Source organism: Erpetoichthys calabaricus, chromosome 2 (genome assembly GCF_900747795.2).
Source record: "Erpetoichthys calabaricus chromosome 2, fErpCal1.3, whole genome shotgun sequence".
In the NCBI taxonomy this organism is placed as follows: domain Eukaryota; kingdom Metazoa; phylum Chordata; class Cladistia; order Polypteriformes; family Polypteridae; genus Erpetoichthys; species Erpetoichthys calabaricus.
In genome coordinates, this window is record NC_041395.2 from 255,501,842 (window position 1) to 255,527,836 (window position 25,995).

The 25,995-nt window shown below is 39.4% G+C and overlaps 1 protein-coding gene across 1 annotated transcript in view; it reads right to left on the minus strand.

Annotated features, from left to right (window-relative positions):
* The window catches only part of LOC114646965 (protein bicaudal C homolog 1-like), a 370,919-nt gene that overhangs the window by 120,514 nt on the left and 224,410 nt on the right, over positions 1-25,995 (minus strand). Inside the window, exon 3 of the mRNA XM_028795402.2 lies at positions 25,679-25,748. Within this exon, the coding sequence (XP_028651235.1) occupies positions 25,679-25,748 (70 nt within the window). The remainder of the gene's footprint in view (positions 1-25,678; positions 25,749-25,995) is intronic.

Genomic DNA, 25,995 nt, shown 5'->3' on the forward strand with positions numbered 1-25,995 from the left:
CTTAATCGGCACATTTAGAAGACAAAAGAGAGGTGAGAACGGTTTTAAAGTGGGCCGGATCTACGAGTTGTTTCGTAGACTCTGGTAATTCTAGTGTTAAGAATATTTCTTGATTACCAGAGAAAGACAACCTTTGGCTGTATTAATGTGACTTGTTCAGCTTTTCTCAGGCAATGGGAGAAGTGTCATTATTAGCAATATTTTTACATCACAAGAAATGCACATGCAAAAAAATAATAATAAATAAGGTACAACTATTTTGTGTAAGGAAGCTGCTTATGTGCCCCAAGATGCATGAGAAATGCTGATGTGAACAGTTTGATAATCAGTCCATCATGCCATATACACTTTCTGTGAAATATTTTAATATGGGTGTAGTTTTTGTAACCCGTTTATGTAGAACAGTAGTAGTTTTAACTTCATTTATTTACATTTTTCTTTCTAGATAACTGAAAAAGTGTTTTGCTTTTGCAATTAAATTTTGAAGTTTTATTTTCAGCAAGAGTGTAACTTTGGAAAGCCGCATGTCACAGTATCTCTTCGCATTTCTCTCTCTTTTGGTCGAATGATGCAGTGCCAGGTTGTAAGATGCACACTCAATAAAAGCAAAAGAAAAGCAAATAACATGTTACCATTTTTAATGTGGGAGATGCTAATAAAAGATGCCAATAACAGTGCTGACTACAGATCCAAACTGTTTTCTAATAAGCCTATGTGCCACATGCTTAAATGTTTGTATATCCACATCCTTTTTTCTTTTTTTAAATAGCTTCACCAATTCTGCACAAAATATTTTACAGGCTGAGCATTGCTGAAAATAAGTTTAGTATTTACATTAGCATTTATTAGCAAAAAGCAAACACATTTTAACCAGTTGGGTGCATAATATAACAATGAAGTAAAAACTTTTTTTTTTACTAATAAATACTAATATAAATACTAAAGTTATTTTCTGCAATGCTCAGCTTCTGAACTAGTTTGTGTAGAATTTCTGGAGCTATTTAAATGGTAGAATAGAAACTAAAAAAAAAACCTTAAAGGATAGTTTTTTGATGTTGGGGATAATTTGACATTCAAAATAGTTTTCTTTAATAGTCAGTGGTTCAATTGTCAGTCTTGTTAAGAGGTTAAGTTATTAAAATGTCAGAAGCAAAAATAATTTGCTACAAACTTCAAGTATTGTAGAATTGTAGTCTGCTTCCGAGAACTCGTTCATAAAGTGAATTTTCAAAATGTGAACACATAATTACCATTCATTTAAATGGAAAACATTCTTAAGCCTTCCCTGGCTCAAAAATCACCCTCCTATTTGTTTGTATGACACCAAAAATATGAAAATTGACAGAATCTTTATATATGATATGCTACTGTGGCTGTTCGTTTATCTGTCCAGGATTTTAAATCCGTAGCTCACAAACCATTTGAGCAAGTGACCTGAAATTTGGTACACTTATACTACGCGACATCTACTATCTGCTTTCAGGGTGATGATTGACCTCTAAGGTTATTCCTCTTATTATTGTTATTTTATTTTATTGTAGAATCAACTCTCGGCAGCAGCCAGCAAGGTGGCATTCTCATCCCTACCACCTATGCAGTCACTTCCCCTACCTCTTCATATCTTAAATCATTCTTGAGGCAGATTGAAGACTTAAGTGCCAGCTTAAGTGAAAAATTAAAGAAAACAAACTAAGTAATTGCAACACAAACACTGACTTAATCAATTTTAACTTGAAAAGATGACTACGAAAGAAGATAAGAAGCGGGCCTAGGTGGATAAAAGAAAAGCTGTTCAGGAAGCAGCAAGCGCATCAACCTCTGAGCAAACGAATGCTAAACGTACAGAGAAAGAGTATGAAAACTATGAATGCTCAAGTCAAATGTATTCACTGCACATTATCATGCGGTGCACCGTTACTGGTTAGTTTAATAATAAGTTGTCCAAAAATTCCTAATAAAATATCGCCCTTCATTAAAAACTGTTTAATGAAGTTATTTATCAATGCTTTATCACTTCAAGTTTGACATTCAGAGAAGTGACAGACTATGGTTCCCACTGACTACAAAGACAGTCTGTGAAGGCAGCAACAGCTATGAGAACGACTTAGACTGTGATTAACCATCACCAGCATCCAACTGTGCTATTTTGTACTAGGAATGATGTGAAAATGATGGGATGTTAGCTTGACAAATTTAGTTCTTTTCTTTACTGTTTTGTCCTGTCTTCAGAAAAACCTAATCAAAGGGTTCTAAAAAGCATCAGAAATATTAGTAAATCACTTACACAAGGACACCAGAGAAACCAGAGATGTGTTGAATTTCAGACATAAAGCTGTAGTATGTAGCTGTAGTAGGCTAACAATTTTCAAGTCTATTAAAGTGCACAGAGTATGTACTGTATTCATGATATCAATAAGCTGCAATCTAAGTTATATTAGTCAAAACACAAACTCATTGATAAAATGTTTTCATTGTGTAGATGAAAGAAGCTTACTTAAAGCATATGCTTATTTTTTATCTTCAAAACCATTATTTGGGCATGGTCGCTAAAATGTAAAACTTTTTCCTTGTAGGTGCGATTCTGGTCTTCATAATAGAAGGTTTCCAGTTGTCAGAATTATAATGTAAAGGACTGATGTAGACTTGAGTCTTGAGACAGCTCATAGGGAACCATCAAGAAAAACAGAAAAGTTTGCATATGGTGTCTATTGATTTGGTGGAGGCTTATGATAGAGTACCACTTCAAGAGGTCTGGAGGTGTGAGAAAGAGAAAGAACTACAAGAGAAGTATGTGAGGATTGTCCAGGATATGTATGAGGGAGCAAGGACTCTGGTTAAAAGCAGTGTTGGGGTGACAGACAAGATCCCAGTTAGAATAGGAATGCACCAGTCCTTACCACTTTGATCTGCTTATGGAAGTGTTGAGTCATGGAATTAAAGACCAATCCCCCTGCTGTGTGCTTTTTGCTGATGACACTGTATTTTGTAGCACAAGAAAAGAGGAAGTGAGGAGGAAGTTGTAAAAATGGAGAAGGGCTTTGGAAGATAGAGGGTTGAAGACAAATAGGTAGAGGACAGAATATTTGAGGTTTAATGAGGATTAGGATTCAGAGGTTAGCCTCTTTTCTAAAAGAGTGGATACATTTAAATATCTAGGATCAGTAGTAGCCCAAGACGGAAAACGTGCTGCAAAGATAACTCAAAGAGTGCAGTCTGGATGGAACAATTGGAAGAAGGTATCAGAAGTACTGTGTGATCAAAGAATTAAGGTGAAGGTTAAAGGTAAGGTTTTTAAGACAGTGGTAAGACCTGCAATGATGTATGCAGCTGAGACATGGACAGTAAAGGGAGTGCAGGAGAAGAAGTTAGATGTAGCACAAATGTGAATTTTGTTATGGATATGTGGGGAAAAAGGGTTAGAATAAGAAATGAGACAATCAGAAGTACAACAAAAGTGGGAGAGATGTCTAAGAAAGTACAAAAAAGTAGGTTGAAGTGGAACGGACAAGTGATGAAGAGAGATGATGAATATGTGGGCAAAACAGTGATAGGAATGGAAATACAGGTAGAGAGAAGGCAAAGGAGGCCAAAGCAGAGGTGGGTGGATAAAGTAAAAGAAGATCTGGAAGAAAAGTGCTTGACTGGGGGTGGAGGTGCATGAATGAGCAGCTTGGAAAAGGTTGATAAAGGAAGAATAAGAATTATGATGAAAAAATGTACAACTGTACATGGTTAACTTCATTCAAGAAAGTTCTTATTCATTCATTTATTTTTAGCACACATTCCATGACCTTTGCAAAAAAAAAAGAAAAAGTGACAGCAAAATTGAATGCTGTAGGGCACGGTCTGCACCAAAAGCATATTGAAAATTCACACAGAAAGCTGTTAAAAGTCTAATTTGCATATACAGTAATCCCTCCTCCATCGCGGGGGTTGCGTTCCAGAGCCACCCGCGAAATAAGAAAATCCGCGAAGTAGAAACCATATGTTTATATGGTTATTTTTATATTGTCATGCTTGGGTCACAGATTTGCGCAGAAATACAGGAGGTTGTAGAGAGACAGGAACGTTATTCAAACACTGCAAACAAACATTTGTCTCTTTTTCAAAAGTTTAAACTGTGCTCCATGACAAGACAGAGATGACAGTTCTGTGTCTCACAATTAAAAGAATGCAAACATATCTTCCTCTTTAAAGGAGTGCGTGTCAGGAGCACAGAATGTCACATAGATAGAGAAAACAATCTCTAGCAAACAAATCAATGGTGCTGTTTGCTTTTAAGTATGCGAAGCACCGAGGCACAAAGCTGTTGAAGGCGGCAGCTCACACCCCCTCCGTCAGGAGCAGGGAGAGAGAGAGACAGAGTTTGTTTTTCAGTCAAAAATCAATACGTGCCCTTCGAGCTTTTAAGTATGCGAAGCACTGTGCAGAATGTCGTTTCAGGAAGCAGCTGCACAAAAGATAGCACGTGAAGATAATCTTTCAGCATTTTTAGACGAGCGTCCGTATCGTCTAGGTGTGCGAACAGCCCCCCCCCCTGCTCAATCCCCATACGTCAGGATCAGAGAAAGTCTGCGCAAGAGAGAGATAGAGAAAAGTAAGCAATCTAGCTTCTCAGCCATCTGCCAATAGCATCCCTTGTATGAAATCAACTGGGCAAACCAACTGAGGAAGCATGTACCAGAAATTAAAAGACCCATTGTCCGCAGAAATCCGCGAAGCAGCGAAAAATCCGTGATATATATTTAAATATGCTTACATATAAAATCCGCAATGGAGTGAAGCCGCGAAAGGCGAAGCGCGATATAGCGAGGGATCACTGTACTAGCCATAAAATTACTGGAATAAAGAATACAATGAATATACTGGGCACATATGTCATTAAAACCTGTTAATTTGCCAGGTCAATAATGGTCACACTATACATCCATGTAAGGGGAATGAGATGCTTAACGGTACGTTGGCCATATGGGAGCTGGAAAGGGTACTCCAGCCAGTAAAGGTCTCTCTTACAGATCATTGGGATCCTTAAGACAATGATCAAGGGACAGGAGACAACAGTTGAGGCGCCCCTGAAGCAGGCCAAAAGAATACCTATGGTGACTCAACGTTGGACTCCCAGTAAATTTGCCAGTAAAGGTAACTGTATCCTGTACTGTACTAAATACTCCAACTTCACATACGTGGGCAATTTGCTCGAAGTTGGATGGGAAGAGTGTAGCTGGAAGTCAGTGGATGTAGACGTGATGACTAGCCACTGAACTGGGGAGGACGAGGCACAGCAGCTTACTGGTGCCAGTTTCCGGACCCCCAGCCCCTCAATAAAACATCATCAGTCACGCACAAATCTAAAGGGATACAGACATTGTGGGGTCTATCTTTATGCCATAGAGAGACCCAGAGTGTCTCCAAGTCCCAGAGAAGGAAGGAGACCCACAAGAGAAATATCAGGTCTCCAAACAGTGCAGTGCATGAACCCATGCACTCACATGCAGTGATTGACCTTTCCATGAGTGCAGAGAGATGAACCAACCTCGCCTGGGCATGAGGCGGAGCAGGAGTCTCCGTCCTGCTTTCAGTCATGCAAGTCTCGGAGACCAGGAGGGGCACAGCGATGCTTTGAGTATCGTCAGCTGTGACAGGGCTGGAGACACTGTCCATATTCACGGCAGGAAAACACAAGGAGATGGGGGCAGCACAGCATCTCTGGATTGCTTTATTGGTATCTTTCAGGGCGAAGCCATGGACTGGCCGATGTGGATAATCCCTCCTGGAGAAAGACAGCCCTCGTGGGATGGGACACTTTACCCCACAAGATTTAGCTAGTGTGTGCACTTTTGTCTGGCCAGGAGGCCATCGAAGAAGAAGTATCAGGGGAGATGTACATAGGGCACTGCCTCCCCTGGAGCGCTAGATTACATCCCTCCCCATGATCTCAAAGGGTTTGGCAAAGCCATATTGGGTTCCATGGGGGCTGCCAGGGGAAGCCACCAAGCCCTACTTTGGGGTTCCAACATACCTGGGAGTGCTTCCAGATAATGTTGATGGGCCACTTGTAGTGCTCCCAGATGCAGGACCAATAGTCAGGAGGAAAGGGAGACGAGGCTTGTTGGAGGAGAAGTGGAAGCAGAAGAGAGAACAAAAGAAAAGAAGAAAAGGCACTGTTGTGTGCCATTTGATGTGCTTTATTGTACTGAGCTGAGCAGGTGGGAACAGCATGGAAAAGCTTTTCCCACTAAATTACACCTGTGTGTTGCTGGACTTTTGCCTAGTGTCTGTGTTGGGTTTGGGGAGCTGGTGCGCCCACTGGTGGCCACACAATAAAAAAAATATATATATGCTTTGTTTCCCCGAAAATAAGACCTACTCTGAAAATAAGCCCTAGCATGATTATCAGGCTGCTCTGTAATATAAGCCCTACCCCAAAAATAAGCTCTAGTCAAGATCGTCAACTGAAAAGTATGCGCCTAAGGCCAAGTTTGTACTTCACGCGATGCAACGCGTGTGCCTGAAACATCCATTAAATTCCGAGGACAACTTGCCACAATATCTCTAAAAAGGATGTTTAATGATTACATCCATCAATTCGGGGATGCATCCATTCCAGCAGCATCTGCGCAATAAAGAAACAAAATCCCCGGATGGGGAATCAGCTCATCGCAAGGTGAACACAAGCACACACATACACCAACATCACTGTAGCTTCTCCAAATCCCCAAACCTTCATGTCTTTGGATGGTACACTGTGGAAACCCACCAGGAAAACATGCAAACTCCAGGCAGCCTACTACTCTGCCACCCCATATGTGTAACTATTAACAGTATTCATTATTTAAACAAAGTTAACGATTTTTCTGTAAAATGTGAACATACATATTTTAATACATTTCATCATAAAAGTGATATCAAGTATAAATCTAAGAATTGTAAATGTGCAGAGAGCTGGAATATTATAAATGTAATGTGTTCTGTGTGGCGATCTATTGCTGCTTGCCGCTGATGTTGGATCAGGAGGAAGCCCCAGAACCGCATAGCAATTTAACAACTGGGTTGGTTTTAAGATGACATTTACGATGGTCTGCTTTAATGATAACTACGAGGTTACAGTGGACATTTCGAGGTTAAAGCCGAAATTTCCACTTTAATCACAAAATAGACAGTTTCATTATATCCTTATTTATTTTTCTCTGTTGCTCATATACACCGCCGTACATTTGGATGGTATTGTGAAGGCTGAAAAAAGAAAAAAAGACGGCACAGAAGATGGTATGTGAGACTTTTAAAATGTATCGCATCATTACTTTGGGGAATATGCGACGCTTGAATATAAAAGCAACATGAATACATTTGCATGTCGGCATTTTGCTTCACCACATCGAACCATTTATCAAACATCGAAGCACGCACATCGATCCTGGGGGATCCTAAAAGCGGCTGGAGTAGCAAGAAACTCAGGCTGCAATTCAGTGTTTGAACGTGGAGTGTTATGACGGTATACCAGAAGAAGATGACATGACTGTACTTGAATAAATGTATATTGTTGTACATGAATAAATAAGACATCCCCTGAAAATAAGCCCTAGTACAACTTTTGGAACAAAAATTAATATAAGACCCGGTCTTATTTTCGGGGAAACACAGTGTGTGTGTATATATATATATATATATATATATATATATATATATATATATATATATATATATATATATATATATAGTGATATATGGCCGGCCGTTCATCCCGGCCAATACCCCCAGTTAGAGCCCTCCCTGCAGCATGGAGGTGCCCCGAATGCCAGCAGGGAATTTTGGACATTGGAGTTTTCCTTTACAGCCCTGCTGGATACCATGGGGGCCGCTAGAAGGCACTGCAGGGAGGAACAGTGACTATTTGCCCTACGCCCCGCAAGTACGTCAGAGTCACATGGCCAAGAGGAATGACGTGCTTCCGGGATGAAGAAGAGGACTTTTTATCTGACCCAGAAGTGATAAGGAGTCACATGGACTGAAGGATGCGAAACACTTCCGGGTCAAGGACAATAAAAAGACTGTGGGAGATCCTAGACGTGGAAGGGTGGCAACGCGTCTGGGAGAGTGGAGGATTGTTTGATTATTGATTATTGTGTAGAGTATTGATTTACTGAGTATTGTGGAGTGCACTTTGTGCACATTTTTATTATAAATAAACCATTATTTGGACTTTTACCTGGTGTCTGGTGTGGTGTCCGAGGGTTCAAGGGAGCGAGAGCACCCCTATCACTATATATATATATATATATATATATATATATATATATATATATATATATATACATACATACACACACACACACACAGTGGAACCTCGGTTCACGACCATAATTCGTTCCAAACCTCTGATCGTAAACCGATTTGGTCGTGAACCGAAGCAATTTCCCCCATAGGATTGTATGTAAATACAGTGGAAACTCTAGATACGAGTTTAATTCGTTCCAGCACTGAGATTGTATAGCGAATTTCTTGTATCTAGAACAAACTTCCCCATTGAAAATAATGGAAATCCAGTTAATCCGTTCCGCACCCAAAATATATTAACATAAAAATCAATTTTCCTAACAAATAACACTGATAAATTATATATACTGTAGTCTACCTTTAATAAATAACACTGGTAAATAATATGATTATTAAAAGAATCAAAACAGGGGTCCAAAGTGCAGTAGAGCATTCAATAAATCTTTAAATAAATAATCCTTAAAACAGTTGTGAAGTGGAGGTTTAAAATACACAAGAATAACAATCCTTTAACACGAGGTTAAAACGTCAACAGGAAGCAGTCTTTAAAAAAACAGATGACAATCCCCGGTGCTTCTTCTCTGTTAGCGTCTCACCTGCTTCTCCCATGCGGGCTCTGCAACAGGCGAGACACTCTTAATGCAGCTGACCTTCTCTACACCGTCCTGCTTCAGCTGTTTGGCTCGCCTGTTCAGCTACACGCGAGCCTGCACTTGCTCGCTCTCCCGCACCAACTTCCTACTGCTGCCGATTCCTGCCTCCTCCTGCAACCTCCGTTCTCTCTCCTCTCTTTTCTTTTACTTCTTCTCCCTCTTAACCGGCTCGCGCTTTTCTATATATGCGGGGAGGACATGGCAGCTGCAGCCCATCAGCCACAGGAACAATCATGGATGTGGGCAGTTTCCCACCTGTACACTTAGGTGAGAAATGCAGACACCGCAGATCGCCCTGCGGCTCGCAACTGCCACCATGCCCCCTCGCTAAGCCGCGAGCTATAACCACAGCCTGGCTCGTGGCTCGTTACGCGAGCCAATGCTCGTATTTAGATCTGAATTTTTCGCTCATACTTTCCTCGTATTTTGAATTTCTCGTATACAGAGGTGATCATATCTCGAGGTTCCACTGTACAATTAATCCGTTCCAGACCGTACGAACTGTATGTAAATAAATTTTTTTTAAAGATTTTTAAGCACAAATATAGTTAATTACTCCATAGAATGCACAGTGTAATAGTAAACTAATGTAAAAACATTGAATAACACTGACACAAACACCCAAGCTCCCTGCTCAGCTGCAAGAGCAGACTCTCTCTCTCTCTCTCTCTCTCTCTCTCTCTCACGCGAGCCCACTCTCTCTCTCTGTAACATTGCAGCAGTTCGCGCTATAGCCTTGCAATCGATCGCTGTATAAACACTTTTTTTTAAATGCGTTTTAAGCACAGGGGAAAAAAGGAACAATTGAACAAATCCGAACTTTATTTAAAAACCAACCACAAGCAACCAAGAAAGTAACATTTACAAGAGTTCGTGCTATAGCCTTGCAACCGATCGCTGTATAAACACTTTTTTTAAATGAGTTTTAAGCACAGGGGAAAAAAAGGAACATTTGAAAAATCTGTAATACAAAAACTAACCATAAACCACCAAAAAAACTAACCTTGCATGAGTCGAGGTCTGGCATGAAGTGAGGAGAAAATGGGTGAACAGGAGGTTACAGTTTTGAGGGAGAGTCTGGCTCCACGATGGAGGGATGTTTTCTCTCTTGTGATTTCTTGGGTTTCTGGTGTTTTTAGCTGTTTAGCTGGTGGGAGCGAAAACCTTGTGCAGCCATTCCAAAAACAAAGTCCTTGTGACCCAACCCTTCGTGTTTGCCCTCCACATCACTGGCAGTCTGGCTTTGTTTACATTGTGCTGCTTGAAAGCAGGAGGGTTCTCGAATTGGTAAATGAGTAAACTGGTAAACAGCTTTTCCACTTCTTCCAGCACTTGACGCCTCTTCCTGGTTAACGCTGTAACTCCTTTTGCAACATCAGCTGCTTTAATAGATTCTTTCTGCTTTAGAATAGTCGAAATCATAGGTTTTGACTTCTTGTACTCGGCGGCAAGATCAGTAACACGAACGCCACGCTCATACTTTTCAATAATTTCTTTCTTTACTTCGATTTCAATTTTCTGCAAAACTTTCTTCTCACCACTCTTCACTTGCTTAGAAGCCATGGTTAACTGCAAAAGCACACAAAATACTGTAGAGCACAAAGAGTTCACAGGTAAAGCACGCACGTCTGACTGAGAACAATGAACAGGGAGAGGCTGAACACGTGCTTAAACACAGTAATCGGCGCGTATGAACCGGAAGAGAAATGAAATAGAGCACAAAGAGTTCACAGCGAAAGCACGCACGCACGCACGCATGTCTGACCGAGAACAATGCAACACGTGCGGAAATCATCAGCACGCACAAACCGAAAGGGAAACTGGCTTGTTCGTATACCGAGTGTGTGGTCGTGAACCGAGGCAAAAGTTTGGCAAACTTTTTGGTCGTAAACCAAGTTGTACGTGTACCAAGACGTTCGTGAACCGAGGTTCCACTGTGTATATATATATATATATATATATATATATATATATATATAAATATATATACACATACATACACACACACACACACACACACACACATTTTGCTTTGCATGTAATGTCCACACAAAATGACAGTTATAAGACAAGCATATTACAGATCTACAAACACAATTAAATATTTGTGTTTTGGTAACAATGTTTATGTAAGTGTCAGAACAGATATGAAAGCTGTTCTTGATTTTTTTCACATAATTAAAGGGTCTTTTAAACTTCAAGGTATACTTCATGTCTCTCTTCTGCCAAAACAGAATGTGTAAATTTCAACAGTCTGACAAACTGAATCTAGAAAATTAAAGTTAAGGAAAACACCATCAGCCGCATGGTCACTGTGTACATGTATTGGCTATGTTGCTGAAACTCTTGCCACTCTCAAAGCTTCAAAATTTGCAAAACTGAGTTTCATTACACTGAAAATCTAACAGGACTAACAAATATGGATTCCTCTTACTCACTGACACTCCTCCGATAACAACTGAATTGTTAAATCTGGGTGACTGGTTCATTTAATTTGTGCATCTTTAACACAGAGAGATATGCAGGCCATCAGTGAACAAGCAAGATATATCCAGGTTAGCTGTTTTGTAGGGAAGAAACCTGCTAATCAATACCAAGTACAATAGTATTTTACATTTACCCCCATTTAATGGTGACAAGGTTAATTAAGCAATTTAAGAGTGAAACAGAGTAACATGTTATAATTTGGCTTTTGAGTATCTTCCACATCAGCTATAAAGTTTGTTTCATTAACATCCTGCAATACAACAAAATATACATGAGAACAAGTTTGCTGTACTTTAACTACAGTGCAGGCCTAATTTATTCTCTTTCTCAAATGACTGTCACATTTCATACAATTCACTCATCCACTTGCTGTAAGTGCTTCATTTTGACCAGTGCTATGGAACAAAAATACATTAACAAAGAAGGAAAAATGTAAACATTGCCACTCTACCAAAGTAAAAGTACTACAATATTATAAAGTCATGACATATGGGTAAAAACTACATATATAAAAGTTTTACATTAAAGTTAACCCATGCTTTTCAAAGTTATAAAGAAAACTATACAGTTTACTGAACAATTCATGACAGAAGTCATGGTACTTGTCTCTGACAAAAATTTTAACACACCAAGTCCAATACCCCCAACCTCCACAATTAAAAAAATGTATACACATGTATATATAGACTGCTCTTGATCCCCAGGTGCTGGCATACCATTTAGGTGTTGATAGTTGCTTCAGTGTTGACAGTTTTGCAGGACTCAAGTTGGCATAATGGTTCTGCTAAAAGGTGCTAAAGGTCTTGTTTTTCCCATTACTGGAGAAAAATCATTTCCTCTACAGTTAGAGAAGCAGAGGTCAAATATAAAAGAACACCATGTTCCTCAATATTACATCTACCAATTTTATGAATTCACTTGTACATCACAGCTGAATATAGCTTGAGCATATTCTGGATAGAATATCCTCAGTACACTAGACAGGACAATTTAAAGTAATCAATTATCATAAAATATAAATCTTTGGGATGTGTAAAGAAACCAGTGGTCAGTGATCGAGAAGCACCACCCTTGTATTTATAAGTATCAAATAAAGCAGACAATAGCAGTATTCAGTGCACTCCTCAGTCTTCAGTAACCATTGCATCCAGAGCAGCACATTTGTTTGGATGACAAAATATTACATACATTCAATATTAACCCAGATTCCATGCTTACTTTTTCCACAAGCAAACTGATCACTAAACCATCTTCACAAAATGAAGATTTACATGAGAAAGCTATCTGTTAGCGCCCTACTGAATTTAGTAGCGAAACTGAAGACGTTTACATCAAACACCAGCCTGTGAAAATGGATCCTGGACTTTGCAACTGGAAAAACTTTCCATTCCATAAGAAAGGTAACCTAACATTATCACTCTGAGTATCCAAGGATCACAGGCCTGTGTGCTCATCTCAGTTAAGACTTACTTGATTAAGCCCAACTGAATTGCCAAGCATATGACAACCACTTATGAAACCTGCAAACAACACAATAATAGTTATAGTCCGATAACCAGCAGTGAAGAGACTGCCTATAGAGAAAGAGAATACATTTCTTGCTGCATGGTTTAACAACAGTGTGGTCCTCAGTGCCACCAAAACAAAGAAGCAAATTGTGGACTTCAGGAAACATGAAAGCGGTAATGTGCTTGTTGATATTTAAGGAATTGCTGTGCAAAATTTATTAGTTTAAAGTGCTTGGTGGTTTACATCACCAGGGTCCTTTCAAGGTCTCTAAACAGCCAGTGTGTGAACAAAGCTAAACAGCACCTTAATTTGTTCACTGAGAATCTAACTAGGAAAGAGAACAAACATGGACAGTCTGGCTTCCCAGTACTGTTTCTCCTTTCTCTAGCAAACACGAGCAGATAGGGTGACACTGCACAAAGTGCTGCTCCCTAAACCATAACTCACCACATATGTAGATTCAAACAAACTGAAACAAACATAAAATGGAGATTAACAGAACAAGCAATTACACTAAAGTCAAAAAAGAAAAAAATTAAAAGGCCAAAACACCAAAGTGTAAAAATAAATAAATAAATAAATAACGTTTAGCACTAATTTAATCTCTGCATTTCTGAGATTTATTTCCCTGCCTCCCATCATGCAACTGACAAATAATACATTTTGCTTAGCAACTGCCACAGAAAAGAGATTAAAAGTAGAGTAAACGTAACCAACAAGTTAGAAATGTACTAATGGTGTAACATTAGGGTACATTCAGGGACTTGGCTAACTGATTTGGAGGTTGCAGCATTTAAAAGTTTGCCATTTGAACTTCTAAGAGTGGATCACCCCATTTTCACTTATTACATATTTCTGTAACTATCTATATTACTAAACCACAGTTAATTTATGCACGGTGGATGCACAGAGGCGCAAGCGCACTGCGGCGCGGCACCCCAGAGTCAAACGCAGCGGTTTCCCAGAGTCAGTAGGTGGCGCCCAAACAACATGGATAAAAACAATGAACGAAGGCGCCCACACAAAGAAACCACTTTAGTTCAAACGGGGTTATTGAATTAAATGGAAACTTTACCATGCCTACGACCTGTGAACTAAACCTGAGGTAAAGCGTGCACGCCAGGTTGTACAGCCGCCCGGACGCGACCGCCCACACCACCGCATATACGACACAGCCATAAAAAAACAAAAACGAGACTGCATGAAGAAAAGCAATAACAGAAGTGCGTTGAAATGAACTGTCCCAGGACGCACCCACCCTCCATGATATTTCATCACACAGAGGCTTCCCACCGAGGCGCATACGTACTGCGCCGTGGCGCACTCCCCAGAGTCAAACGCAGCGGCTTCCCAGAGTCAGTAGGTGGCACCCAAACAACACAACCTGTACACTGCACTTGCTCTAATCCACTGTGCCAGTAATATAGATCACATGACGGTCATAGACTCAAACCCAGCGGCTTCCCAGACTCAGTGGTTGGCACACGAACACCACAACCTGTAAACTAAACTTGCTGTGCTCCACTCTGCCAGCAGTCGGTGTCAGCAAAGGCAACGGAATCACGTCTCCACAAAACGAAACCGCTTTAGTACACATATGCTTATTTAATTAAATGACATTTCCCCAGACGCACCCACTCTCCATGATACGTCATCCATCCAAATATCGGACGGAACAGAAACTGATTGCCATGCTTGGATTTACGATTCTCTAGAGAATCGCGGGCTTACTTGTGAGTCATATTCAAAAGGAACAAGAATAGAATGCAATTACACACATTAGAAGACTACATTAAATACTGTACATGCTCTTTCACAGCACTTTCTAACATGTACAGTGGATTCAGAAAGTATGCAGACCTTTTTACCTTCTGAACACCATCATGCTGTAGATTTAATTTATATGATTAATTTGACATTTTGTCTAACAATCTGCTCTCAATAACCCATAAACACAAACTGAAAACATTTTCAGAAAGGTTTGCAACTTTGCTAAAAACAAAAATTGAAATCTCTCATTCATATTTAAGTATTCATACGCTTAATCCGGTACTTTGTGGAAGCACCTTTCGCAGAAATTTCAGCTTTATGTCTTCTTGGGTATGCCAATACAAGCTTTGCATATCTGGATCTAGGCAGTTCATCCCATTTCAACCTGGCAGATTCTCTCAAACTTTGTTAGAATAGATGGGTAGCATCAGTAAACTACTATCTTCAAGTCTCTCCACAAATATTTTACAGAGTTTTTTTTTTACAGAGTTTGTGCTTCAATGGGCCATTCAAGGTCAGTCAGAGATTTGTCTTGAGGCCACTCCAGCGCTAAATTGGCTGGATGTTTCAGGTCACCGCTGTACTGAAGGGTGAACCTTTGCCCCCATTCTGAGGTTGTGTACACTGTGGAGCAGATTTTCACAAGGATCTCCCTATATTTGGCTTCATTCGTCCTTCCCACAATTCTGATTCCCTAACCCTGCTGCTGAGAAGCTCTCCAATAGCATGATGCAGCCACCACCATGCTCCACCATAGGGATGGTATTAGGCAGATGATAAGACAGTGGCTGGTTTTCGCCAGACATACTGTTTGGAGTTCTGTCCAAACAGTTCAATTTTCTAGGTTCAAGGTTATCATTCAGTCATGTTTATACATGCAAACATGAAATGTGCCTTCTCAGTTGCATCCAATTAACAGGTAAACTAAAAGTTAAAAAATAAATTTTTAAAAATAAAAACCTTGAATCTTGAAAATTTTATCAAACCAGAGAATCTTTTTCCTCATGCTCTCAGAGTCCTTTAAATGACTTTTACTTAAGAGTGGCTTTCTTCTAGCCACTCTACCATACATACCTAATTTATTGAGAGCTGCTGGGATGGTTGTCCTTCCCATGTCAGCAGATGTATAAACTTCATGGCTTGCCAATCAATTCAATTTGCCAACGGTGGACTCCAATAAGTTCTAGACACATCTAGAATAACTGAAGCACCTGATAACAACTGGACTGCCACAGCAAAGGGTTTGAATACTTACATAAATTTGCAAACCTTTCTGAAAACATGTTTTCACTTTGTCATTGTGGGTTACTGAGTGTAGATCAATGGGAAAAAAATGTAAAACTTGTCCATTTAAAATTAAATCTACTGTACAATGCAATAGAATGTGAAGAAAGCTGTTGTGGTGGCTGATCAAATAGACAGCAATTTAACTGATGTAAAAATGGCATGGATTTATGTTTGTTGTTGGTTTGGAGGGTCACGGACTTAGTTTAGAATTATTAAACAGAACATTTTTGAAAGATGTACCCAAAGGAGACTTAAAATATCTGTTTAATTTTGAAAATAAAACTGTTGATTGTTTCAGCCATAAAGTGGATTTGCTAATAAATTAGTGTCAGAAAAACACAAGCATTGTGTTGGAAAGCTCTGCTCCCCATGGTGGTTAGATGGGCAGAAGGGACGGTCAGATGGGTGGAGGAAGAGGATCTAAGGTTACGGGATGGAATAGCAACATGAAGAAGGTCAGACAGATATGGAGGGGCGAGGTTATGGATGGCCTTAAATGTTAATAGCAGAATCTTAAAATCAGTTCGAAACTTGATCGGGAGGCAATGAAGCTGCTGCAAGACTGGAGTAATATGGTGAATAGATGAGGTTCGAGTGATGATACGTGCTGCAGAATTCTGGACTAACTGAAGCTTATGAAGAGATTTATTAGGGAGACCAAAGAGGAGTGAATTGCAGTAGTCCAGCTGAGAAGTGACAAGACTATGAACAAGAATGGCAGTGGTATGAGGAGTGGGGGAGGGGCAAATGCGATTAATATTACGTAGGTGAAAGTAAGCAGACCGGTTGATGTTATTAATGTGACATTGGAAAGTTAGAGTACTGTCGAGGATGACACCCAGACTCTTGACCTGAGATGATGGGGAAACAACAGTTATCAATAATAAGAGAAAGATTATTGGTTTTGGATAATGATGATTTTGAACCAATGAGGAGAACCTCAATTTTGTCACGGTTTAATTTAAGAAAATTCGAGGAAAACCAGGATTTAATTTCAGCAATGCAGTCAATAAGCGAGGGTGGTGGAAAAGAGGAGGTGGGTTTACTAGCAAGGTAGAGCTGGGTGTCATCAGCATAACAGTGAAAATTAATATTATATTTGCGAAAAATATTGCCAAGGGGAACAAGGTAAATAATAAAAAGTAACAGTGGTGGGTTGGGATGTGAAGGTTTTAAGCTGTATGAACTGAGTGCGGCCTGAGAGGTAGGATCTAAACCAATCAAGTGGAGTGTGAGTAATGCCAATCAAAGATAATCTATTAAGGAGATGGTATGACAAATAGTATCAAAGGCCGCACTCAGATCAAGGAGGATGAGAATAGTGATTAGACCAGAGTCAGCAGCCATAAGGAGGTCATTGGTAATTTTAACAAGTGCCGTTTCTGTACTATGAAGAGGTCGAAAACCAGACTGGAACTTTTCATATAGATTATTGTGAGATAAGTGGGTGTGAAGTTGGATAGCTACTATTTTTTCAAGAATTTTGGAGATAAAGGGCAAGTTAGAAATGGGGTGAAAATTATTGAAATTAGTAGGATCAGCACCAGGTTTTTTTTAGTATTGGGGTTATAGCAGCAGTTTTAAAAGATGAGGGAATAATACCAGTAGTAAGAGAAGAGTGAATGATGGCAGAAATGAGAGGGACTAAAGAGGGGAGGCAGGCTTTAACCAGAACTGTAGGCAGGGGGTCCAGCTGACAAGTAGATGACTTGGATTTGCAGATGAGATCTGAGATTTCAGAGGATGTGGGAAGCTGGAAAGAAGAGAAAGAGTTGAAAAAGCGAGTGTAGTTCAGAAGGAATACAGAGAGGACCTGGACCAAGGTGCTGATGTATCCTTTGGATTTTCTCATTGAAAAAAAGTCTTAAGAGAATTACAGAAAGCAGTTGAGTAAAGGTGAGATGGTAAAGAGTCTGGAGGTTGTGCAACATTATTAAGTAAAGAAAACAAAGACTTAGTGTTACCTGTATTACAAGTAATTAACTAAGTGTAATAATTAGATTTGGTTTGGGCTATACAATCCTTGTAATAGAGTACATGATTTTTATACATCTCTTTGTGGACAAAGAGTCCGGATTTTTTATACAACCTTTCAAGTTGCCTGCCCTTAGCTTTCAGAAGCCCAGGCATAAACCAGGGGGCAAATAAATTAAAAAGAAACAGATCTGGTTTTTAGCGGAGCAAGAGAATTAAGAATACCATTAAGACAAGTGTTATAATATGAGACCAGTTCTATGGGAGTGGATAAATTATAAAAGTCCATTTGGGAATCAATTCTAGAAGACAGCAAATTCAAGTTAATATTCTTAATGTTACGAAAGGCTATGAGACGTGGAAGCTTAGGAACAGAAAAGGTAAGTTTGGCATTGAATGAAAGGAGAAAATGATCAGTTATAGTGAGTTCATCTGCTGTAAGATCGAAAGGAACACCAGAGCAGCAGATCAGGTCTAAGATATGTCCTTTACAATGGGTAGGAACATCAGTGTGCTGCTGGTATCCAAAACTCTCCAGGCAAGATAAAAAGTCTCTAGTGAGAAGGATATTGATATTGTCCAGATGTATATTAAAATCCCCCAGCAGAATTATATTTGGAGTAATTATAGATAAATGGGTAAGGAAGGTAGCAAGATCGTTCAAAAAATTGTTGTTTGACTTAGGAGGACGGTAGACAGTTGCAATGATGGTAGGAACTGCCCCAGACAGTTGACACAGTCAATTCAAAAGAGCTAGCAGCAGTAGCAGGCACTGGCAGGACTTTCCACTTCTCGTGATAAATTATCGCGACACCTCCTCCACAGCCAGAGGCACGGGGTTGACAAGTGTAAACAAACCCGGGGGGGGGATGGAGGTGCATTCATTAAGTTGTGAAAAGTCTTGAGGTTGCTGCCAAGTCTCAGTTAAAACAGAGAAAATCAAACTTACGGTCAATGAGGAGATCCTGAATGAGATGTCCCTTGCTCGTGAGTGAGCGGATGTTCAGTAGACCAAAGCTGACAATGTTGTTGTCGCATTTGACAGTGGTGTTAGTTGACCGAGCTAAGCTGGCCAATACGCTATGGTCAGCGTTCCTATCTGTGTTATGTGGAGGGTGCTGAAAATCAGACCAAAAAGAGTTAATTCCTTTCGAGGCATCCGTTCGGAATCTCCTGCGGGACCAACGGTGGATGTATCTCCAACGAGGGAGAAGTATGACGTCCGGGTCGAAATACAGCACCGACAGCAGAGGCACAGACTGGAGAAGACGCAGTCGAAGAAGCTCAGCAGCTGGGTACTGGAGGAGGCCAGTTGCAGGTTGGATAACGAGCGACAGAAGACTCCAAACAAACATTAACCAGGCGAATATCCTACCAGTCCACATTGTAGGCGAGGAGGCCACAGGCAGCTCAGGCGTCCAGAGAACAAACCGGTAAGTTTCAAACGAAACGGGGGTTAGGCTGAAGCTAAATGCATACACAGCATATACAGCCACACAGAAATGTCAGCAAAAATGGCAAAAAATACCATCAAAATCACTAGTCAAAGCAAAATCAATAGTCTAGTTACCGGCGAGCAGCGGCGATCAGTCCCACCAGCGTTCACTGAAACCGGAAGATATAGCACAATGTGTGGAGTACCTTCCGGGTCCAGCTCTCTCGATGATGTCACTTCCTGTATGGGCCTTTAAAGCTGCCATTTTACCACCAAGAAATCAGTTCTGTTTTGTACTCAGTATTGCGAACATCTCTGTCAATTTAAAAACCTTTTGCAGCCAGGGATATTATACGAGTGGCTGCCCTAAACCATTTATGTCGTCTGGTCTATTTATCACAATAGTTAAAGAGGAGTTTCATAATTACTTCTGTACAATACAGCCGCCTGAACACCACCTTACTAATTCACCCCCCTTACAACCCTCCCATTTGCTATATATCGTCTTTGATGCATCTATGTCTAATCATTTTCCTCTGATGATCACACCTGGTAGGTTGTCAAAAGCATAGGAATAAAAAAAGCTATTTTAAGATACGTGACTAATTTTTTCCCTTTGTGAATTTCTAGCTACTAATATGTTACTAATATGTCTGTGTGTATGTATATGTATGTATATATATATATATATATATATATATATATATATATATATATATATATATATATATATATATATATATATATATATATATTGTGACACATGGCCAGAACCCTTGCCTGGCTGGAAGACTGTCGTAGTGGAAGAAACAGGGAAGATGTACACAGGGCACTGCTTCTCCTGGAGCACTAGATGGCAGCCCCACTTCAGATCCTCACAGGGCTCAATGGGAGCTGAAGTCTGGCACAGCCTTGTTGGGCTTTCACCACACCTGGGACTGATTCCAGACCTTCCTAACCAGCCACCTGGAGTACTCCAAGGTGCAGCATAAAAGGAGCCACCACACTTCACTTGAGGAGCCAGAGTCGGGAGGGAGAGAGATGAAGCCTGCCAGAGGAGCAGTGGAGGTGGAAGAAGAAAGGAGTCAGGACAAAGAAAGAAGAAAAGTGTGTTTATTGTGCCTAATACTGTGCTGTACATGGTGCAGTGACAGGGAAACGAAAGGAAGCATTTCCCACAATGTGTGTGTTGCTGGACTTGTGCCTGGTGTCTGCTTGTGTTGGGAGGCTGGTGCGCCACCTGGTGGTCACTGTATACACAGACAAACACACACATATACTTACACACACACTCTTGTACCTGGAGAACAACATTTAAAATGTCTGCCTTAACACTTAGCCAAGCGGTAAGTTGGAATTGATGCACAGAAGCGACAATGAATCCTAAAAAACATTTTGTTATCTCTATTATTATTGTTATTTCCACTAATCAAAAAGCTCAGTGATTTTCAGTAAGTGGATTTCATTTCATGGTCTAACTTCAGAAGACCAAAGGGAAGAATGTTGTCTGTTGAACAATCTGTAGCAAAACTGACACTGAATACCTGCACCAGTACTCATGTTGCCATGGAGACAACTGAGAAAAATCACTGAACTGCCAAGGTTTTAAAGGCCTACACCACACTGTAACAAAGTCAATCCATGCAATTTATACCCTTGGGAACCAAGGCCTGAACACCTTTTAAAGCATTTCTGCTGACAAAAGGCCATAGGCCTCAATAAAAGTAAGGAGCCTTAAATTCCCCCTTCACTAGTAGGTTTTGACATAGGAACATACCAAACTGCATGATTCAGCTGCTTAGCAGATTGCCATGGAGACTAAGGCAGACACATTAAGTATGCACTTTAGGGAAAAAAAAAAAAAAAGCTGCAAAAAGGGCACAGTGGTGCATACTGAGCTGTTTTCACAGCTGCTGCTGTCTTCAGGTTTTACTTCATTTCTCTGAAGCATTCCACTCAAGTCTTCTGTACTGGACAGCATATATGTATCTTAAATGAACTGCTCACAGGTTTGAGTAGTTAATTTTTGCCTGCATAACAAAAATGAAAAGTTTTATTGCCTGCATGGCAGGCATTTACAACCAATTTCAGAACAGTTATGTGACCTCTAAAGAAGACAAAGTATAGAATTCAAATCTTTTTAATGAAAAAAGCAAAATAGGTACAGTATAATTTGAAACGAACAATATGAGCAGATGAGCATTCATAGTCTTAAAGGCACACAAGATAAAGACTCCTTGAATAGTGCTCACTGCCTTTTCTCCTCTACATTTTATAGTGTTAACGATCTTTTATTATTACACTTTGTTAGAATGGTCTATCCATGCCCTGGTGGAAATGGGAAAGGAATTTGGGAAGCAAAAGCTGTTGTACTTACCATGATTGCTATTATGGAGCAATGACTAGGAACAACTTTGACTTTGGGCTAAAAGAATACATTTTCAGAAGTTCCAAACTGCGTTAAGTGTATTGTGTTTTCTATTCATATGATAAATGTTAGAAAATAAGAATAAAAAAATGTGCAACTTATAAGAATACCTGATTTAGCTGATATACATTAATGCTGAACAGTAATCATTATAGATATTGAACGCTTGTTGTGTCACCATTCAAAGGAAAACAAAACAGAAGCAGAAAAAGTTTACCTAAAGATGAGTGAAGAAAAATAAGGTCAAGATATTGTTAGTGTTATGCCATTGAAACCCAAGTTAAAAAAAGTTCTAATTATTTGTTTTATTTTTACTTTGTTTCCATGACATAATGTTAAGTTTTTATACTAGCCATACATACATACAGAACTGCTACAGAAGGTCTGACACTAATCTTTCTGCAGCAACATAAAACTAAGAGCTGTTTATTGTTTTGACTGATCTGTGCAAAAGTGTTTTTACTGAACAACACAAATGATCTTCCACAATAGAAAGCAAGGGCTTCCTATGGCATCCAAAAAGTCAAGTCATGAACCTTTCAAATTTATTGCATCCAGGATTAATTGGCAATAAGCAGACACCTGTTCTGTACAGTTTGAGCGAGTGGTCAGTTGATTGAATATATAGACTCTTAGTTGAGCATCTAATTAAAGAGCTACCATTAAACTGCTCAGATTTATTTGATTATTTATTTGATCCAATTCCCTGTATTATTCTTAAAACAAAATTGTCTCACTGGCTAGTCATCGTCATCACCTTTATTTTAAAATGGTCTATGCATAAATAAAAAATACACACATACTAGTAAGCAGCAATGGCCATGTGCAGAGTTTATTCTGTTTGTTTACTGATTATTTGGCACATACTACATGAATGGCACAGAGGTATTTTGGACAAAAACACTACTATGAATAAAACCGAAAACTGCAAATCCAAATATTGTACCGAATTGTTGCGAAAGCTACTGAAAATTTAACATTTTGGAAGGCTGCATAAAAATCTTCTTCCACCAGTTGCCACATGCCCTGTTACCATGGCTTTACAGCAACCAGAGAGCTACCAGTGAAGGAGACTAGCCTGGCTGTAACTGAGCCTAACTTCCTCTATAGCTTGGAATACATTTTTTTGTTGTTACAGAAATGGTGAAAACTACTTTTTGAATTAAAACTTGTTCAGATAGGTACATTACAGAAAAACTAAACAATCTGACAGTTTGTAATTATGAGAAGCATTTTCTTTTCTTTTATGCCATATGTATTGTGGGGGTAAATATTTTTATACATATTTTATTTGTTAAAGTATATTTTAAGGAAATTTTCATTATAGTACAGTAATCCCTCCTCGATTGCGAGGGTTGCGTTCCAGAATCCCCCGCGAAAGGTAAAAACCCGCGAAGTAGAAACCATATGTTTATATGGTTATTTTTATATTGTCATGCTTGGGTCACATATTTGCACAGAAACACAGGAGGTTGTAAAGAGACAGGAACATTATTCAAACACTGCAAACAAACATTTGTCTCTTTTTCAAAAGTTTAAACTGTGCTCCATGGCAAGACAGAGATGACAGTTCCGCCTCACAATTAAAAGAATGCAAACATATCTTCCTCTTCATAGGAGTGTGCGTCAGGAGCAAAGAATGTCAGAGAGAGAGAGAAAGAAAAAAGCAAACAAAAATCAATAGGGCTGTTAGGCTTTTAAGTATGCGAAGCACCGCCGGATAAAGCAGCTGCAAGGAAGGGAGCAATATAAAGGTAGTCTTTCAGCATTTTTTAGAGGAGCGTCCGTATCCTCTAGGCCAGTGTGCGAACAGCCCCTCTGCCCACACCGTCTCCGTCAGGAGCAGAGAATGTCAGAGAGAGAGAGAGACAGAGAAAAACAAACAATCAAAAATCAATACCCTTCGAGCTTTTAAATATGCGAAGCACCGTGCGCGAAGCATGTCGCTTGACAAATCAGCTGCACAGAAGGCAGCAACGTGAAGGTAATCTTTCAGCATTTTTAGACGAGCGTCCGTATCGTCTAGGGGTGCGAACAGCCCCCCTGCTCACACCTCCTCCATCAGGAGCAGAGAATGTCAGAGCAAGAGAGAGAAAGAAAAGCAAACAATCAAACATTAATACATGCTGTTTGATCTTTTAAGTATGCGAAGCACAGTGTGGGAAGCATATCGCTTGACAAAGCAATCATATGTAAGCCCAGCAAGGAAGACAGCCATGTGAAGGTAATCTTTCAGCGTTTTTTGAGGAGCGGCCGTATCCTCTAGGGGTGCGAACAGCCCCCGTGCTCACAATATATTTGAGGTGTTTTATTTAATACGTAATACGCGCTCTGGTTGGGTAGCTTCTCAGCCATCTGCCAATAGCGTCCCTTGTATGAAATCAACTGGGCAAACCAACTGAGGAAGCATGTACCAGAAATTAAAAGACCCATTGTCCGCAGAAATCCGCGAACCAGCAAAAAATCCGCGATATATATTTAAATATGCTTACATATAAAATCCGCGATAGAGTGAAGCTGCGAAAGTCGAAGCGCGATATAGCGAGGGATTACTGTATTTACAGTCACTGAACAATAAGCCTACAAAATTTTATTTTGTTAATAAAAAATGAATAGTTAATAAACACCTGTGGTCTATAGTTTAATTATAAAAATATACTTTAATAAGGGACATAAAATTTCTATTTGTCTGTTGATGCAGGAGATCAGTGAAAAAAGATTTTTAAAAGAATAAAAAAAAGTTTGAATCAGTATCTGACTCAGCCAATCAAGTAAAATTAAAATTTGATCGGTATTGGCCTTAAAAAACCTGATTGGAGCATCCTTAGTTATGATCTTGGGGGTATTCAGCTAGGGTTTATAAAAGATGAGATCACAGACTACCTGATTTATTTTACATTGTGCAGAGTCCACATATATCCTAAGACATTTTCTCCACATCAACTGAAAAAAATACTGCTTAAAATGAATGCTAAAAATACAAATTCAAACATTATTGTATCTGTACTGTTGATTTATTGAATTAAAAAGCATTTCTTACTTTTTCTAGAAAAAAGTCAATAAAATTATACAGTTTTAACACTAACATTTTTTGCCCGTTTTCTGTTTTGAAATAATTCGCAAAAAATTAGCTATGCAGAGTTTGCACGCCATTTTAGAAATGCCAACCAACCCAACATGCAAGTCTTTGGGAGAATATACTGAATTAATGGAGAAAAACTAACAAGGTGACAAGCAGAATGTGTGAAATTTGCACAGACATTGGCAGGCTGAGATTTTAACCAGCCCTTGCAGCTTTAAGGAATCATGTGAGTTACCCATTTGTGTAAGTGGCACCTGTTAAAATGAACAGCTGTTTCTGGGAAGCAGGCTTCACTCATTAAATTTCTGAAGGAAACCGTTGCAATTTAGGGTCACACTGGAGAGGGGTTGGCCAGAGGCGCAAGTTACAAACCAGTTCTAGAGGTGAAATTCATAAACTTACACTCCTACTACCGGACTTGTCAATTAGCCTAACATATAGGTCTATGGGATAAAGAATAAAAGCCAACAGAGAATATACAGAATATATGCAGATAGTACCTGGGCCAACATTTGAACAATAAACTTCTAAGCTGTGAAGCAGCAGATCAAACTACTGCACACCCTTAACTCCTTCAATTGACAGCTTTAAAATATACTGGTTTTCAGATTCTAAGCAAACACCTGAGTGCTCAGTTTTATTCTGCTTTACTTATAATACAATACCACAGCCACCTGCCTTTATATACTGTATATAGGAAGATACTAATGTTACAGTTTTGAATATCGCCGAGACACTGAAAATAGAATGCACTCTCTTAAAAAGATAAAAGCACTTACCTTTTTTAGACTTGGCACCTATCTTCAGTTTAGAAGGCCAAGCTATCTGAGTGTCAGTTTCATCCATGACCTGCATAAAACACGATTTAGAAATTATTTACAAAAAAGGCAGAATGACCTCTAATTATGAAGGTGGCAGCAAAACCAATACAAAGAAAAGATCTACATGAGGAAAGATGGTTTCCAAGTTTATCTAATTGTTCTATAAACTAACAGATGAAACCCACCCAATAAACTTCAGTCCCTTTGTTTTCTGAATCTTCACAGCATCATGATCTGAAACAGTGCCTTTTTATAATAAACTATTTAAATAGATC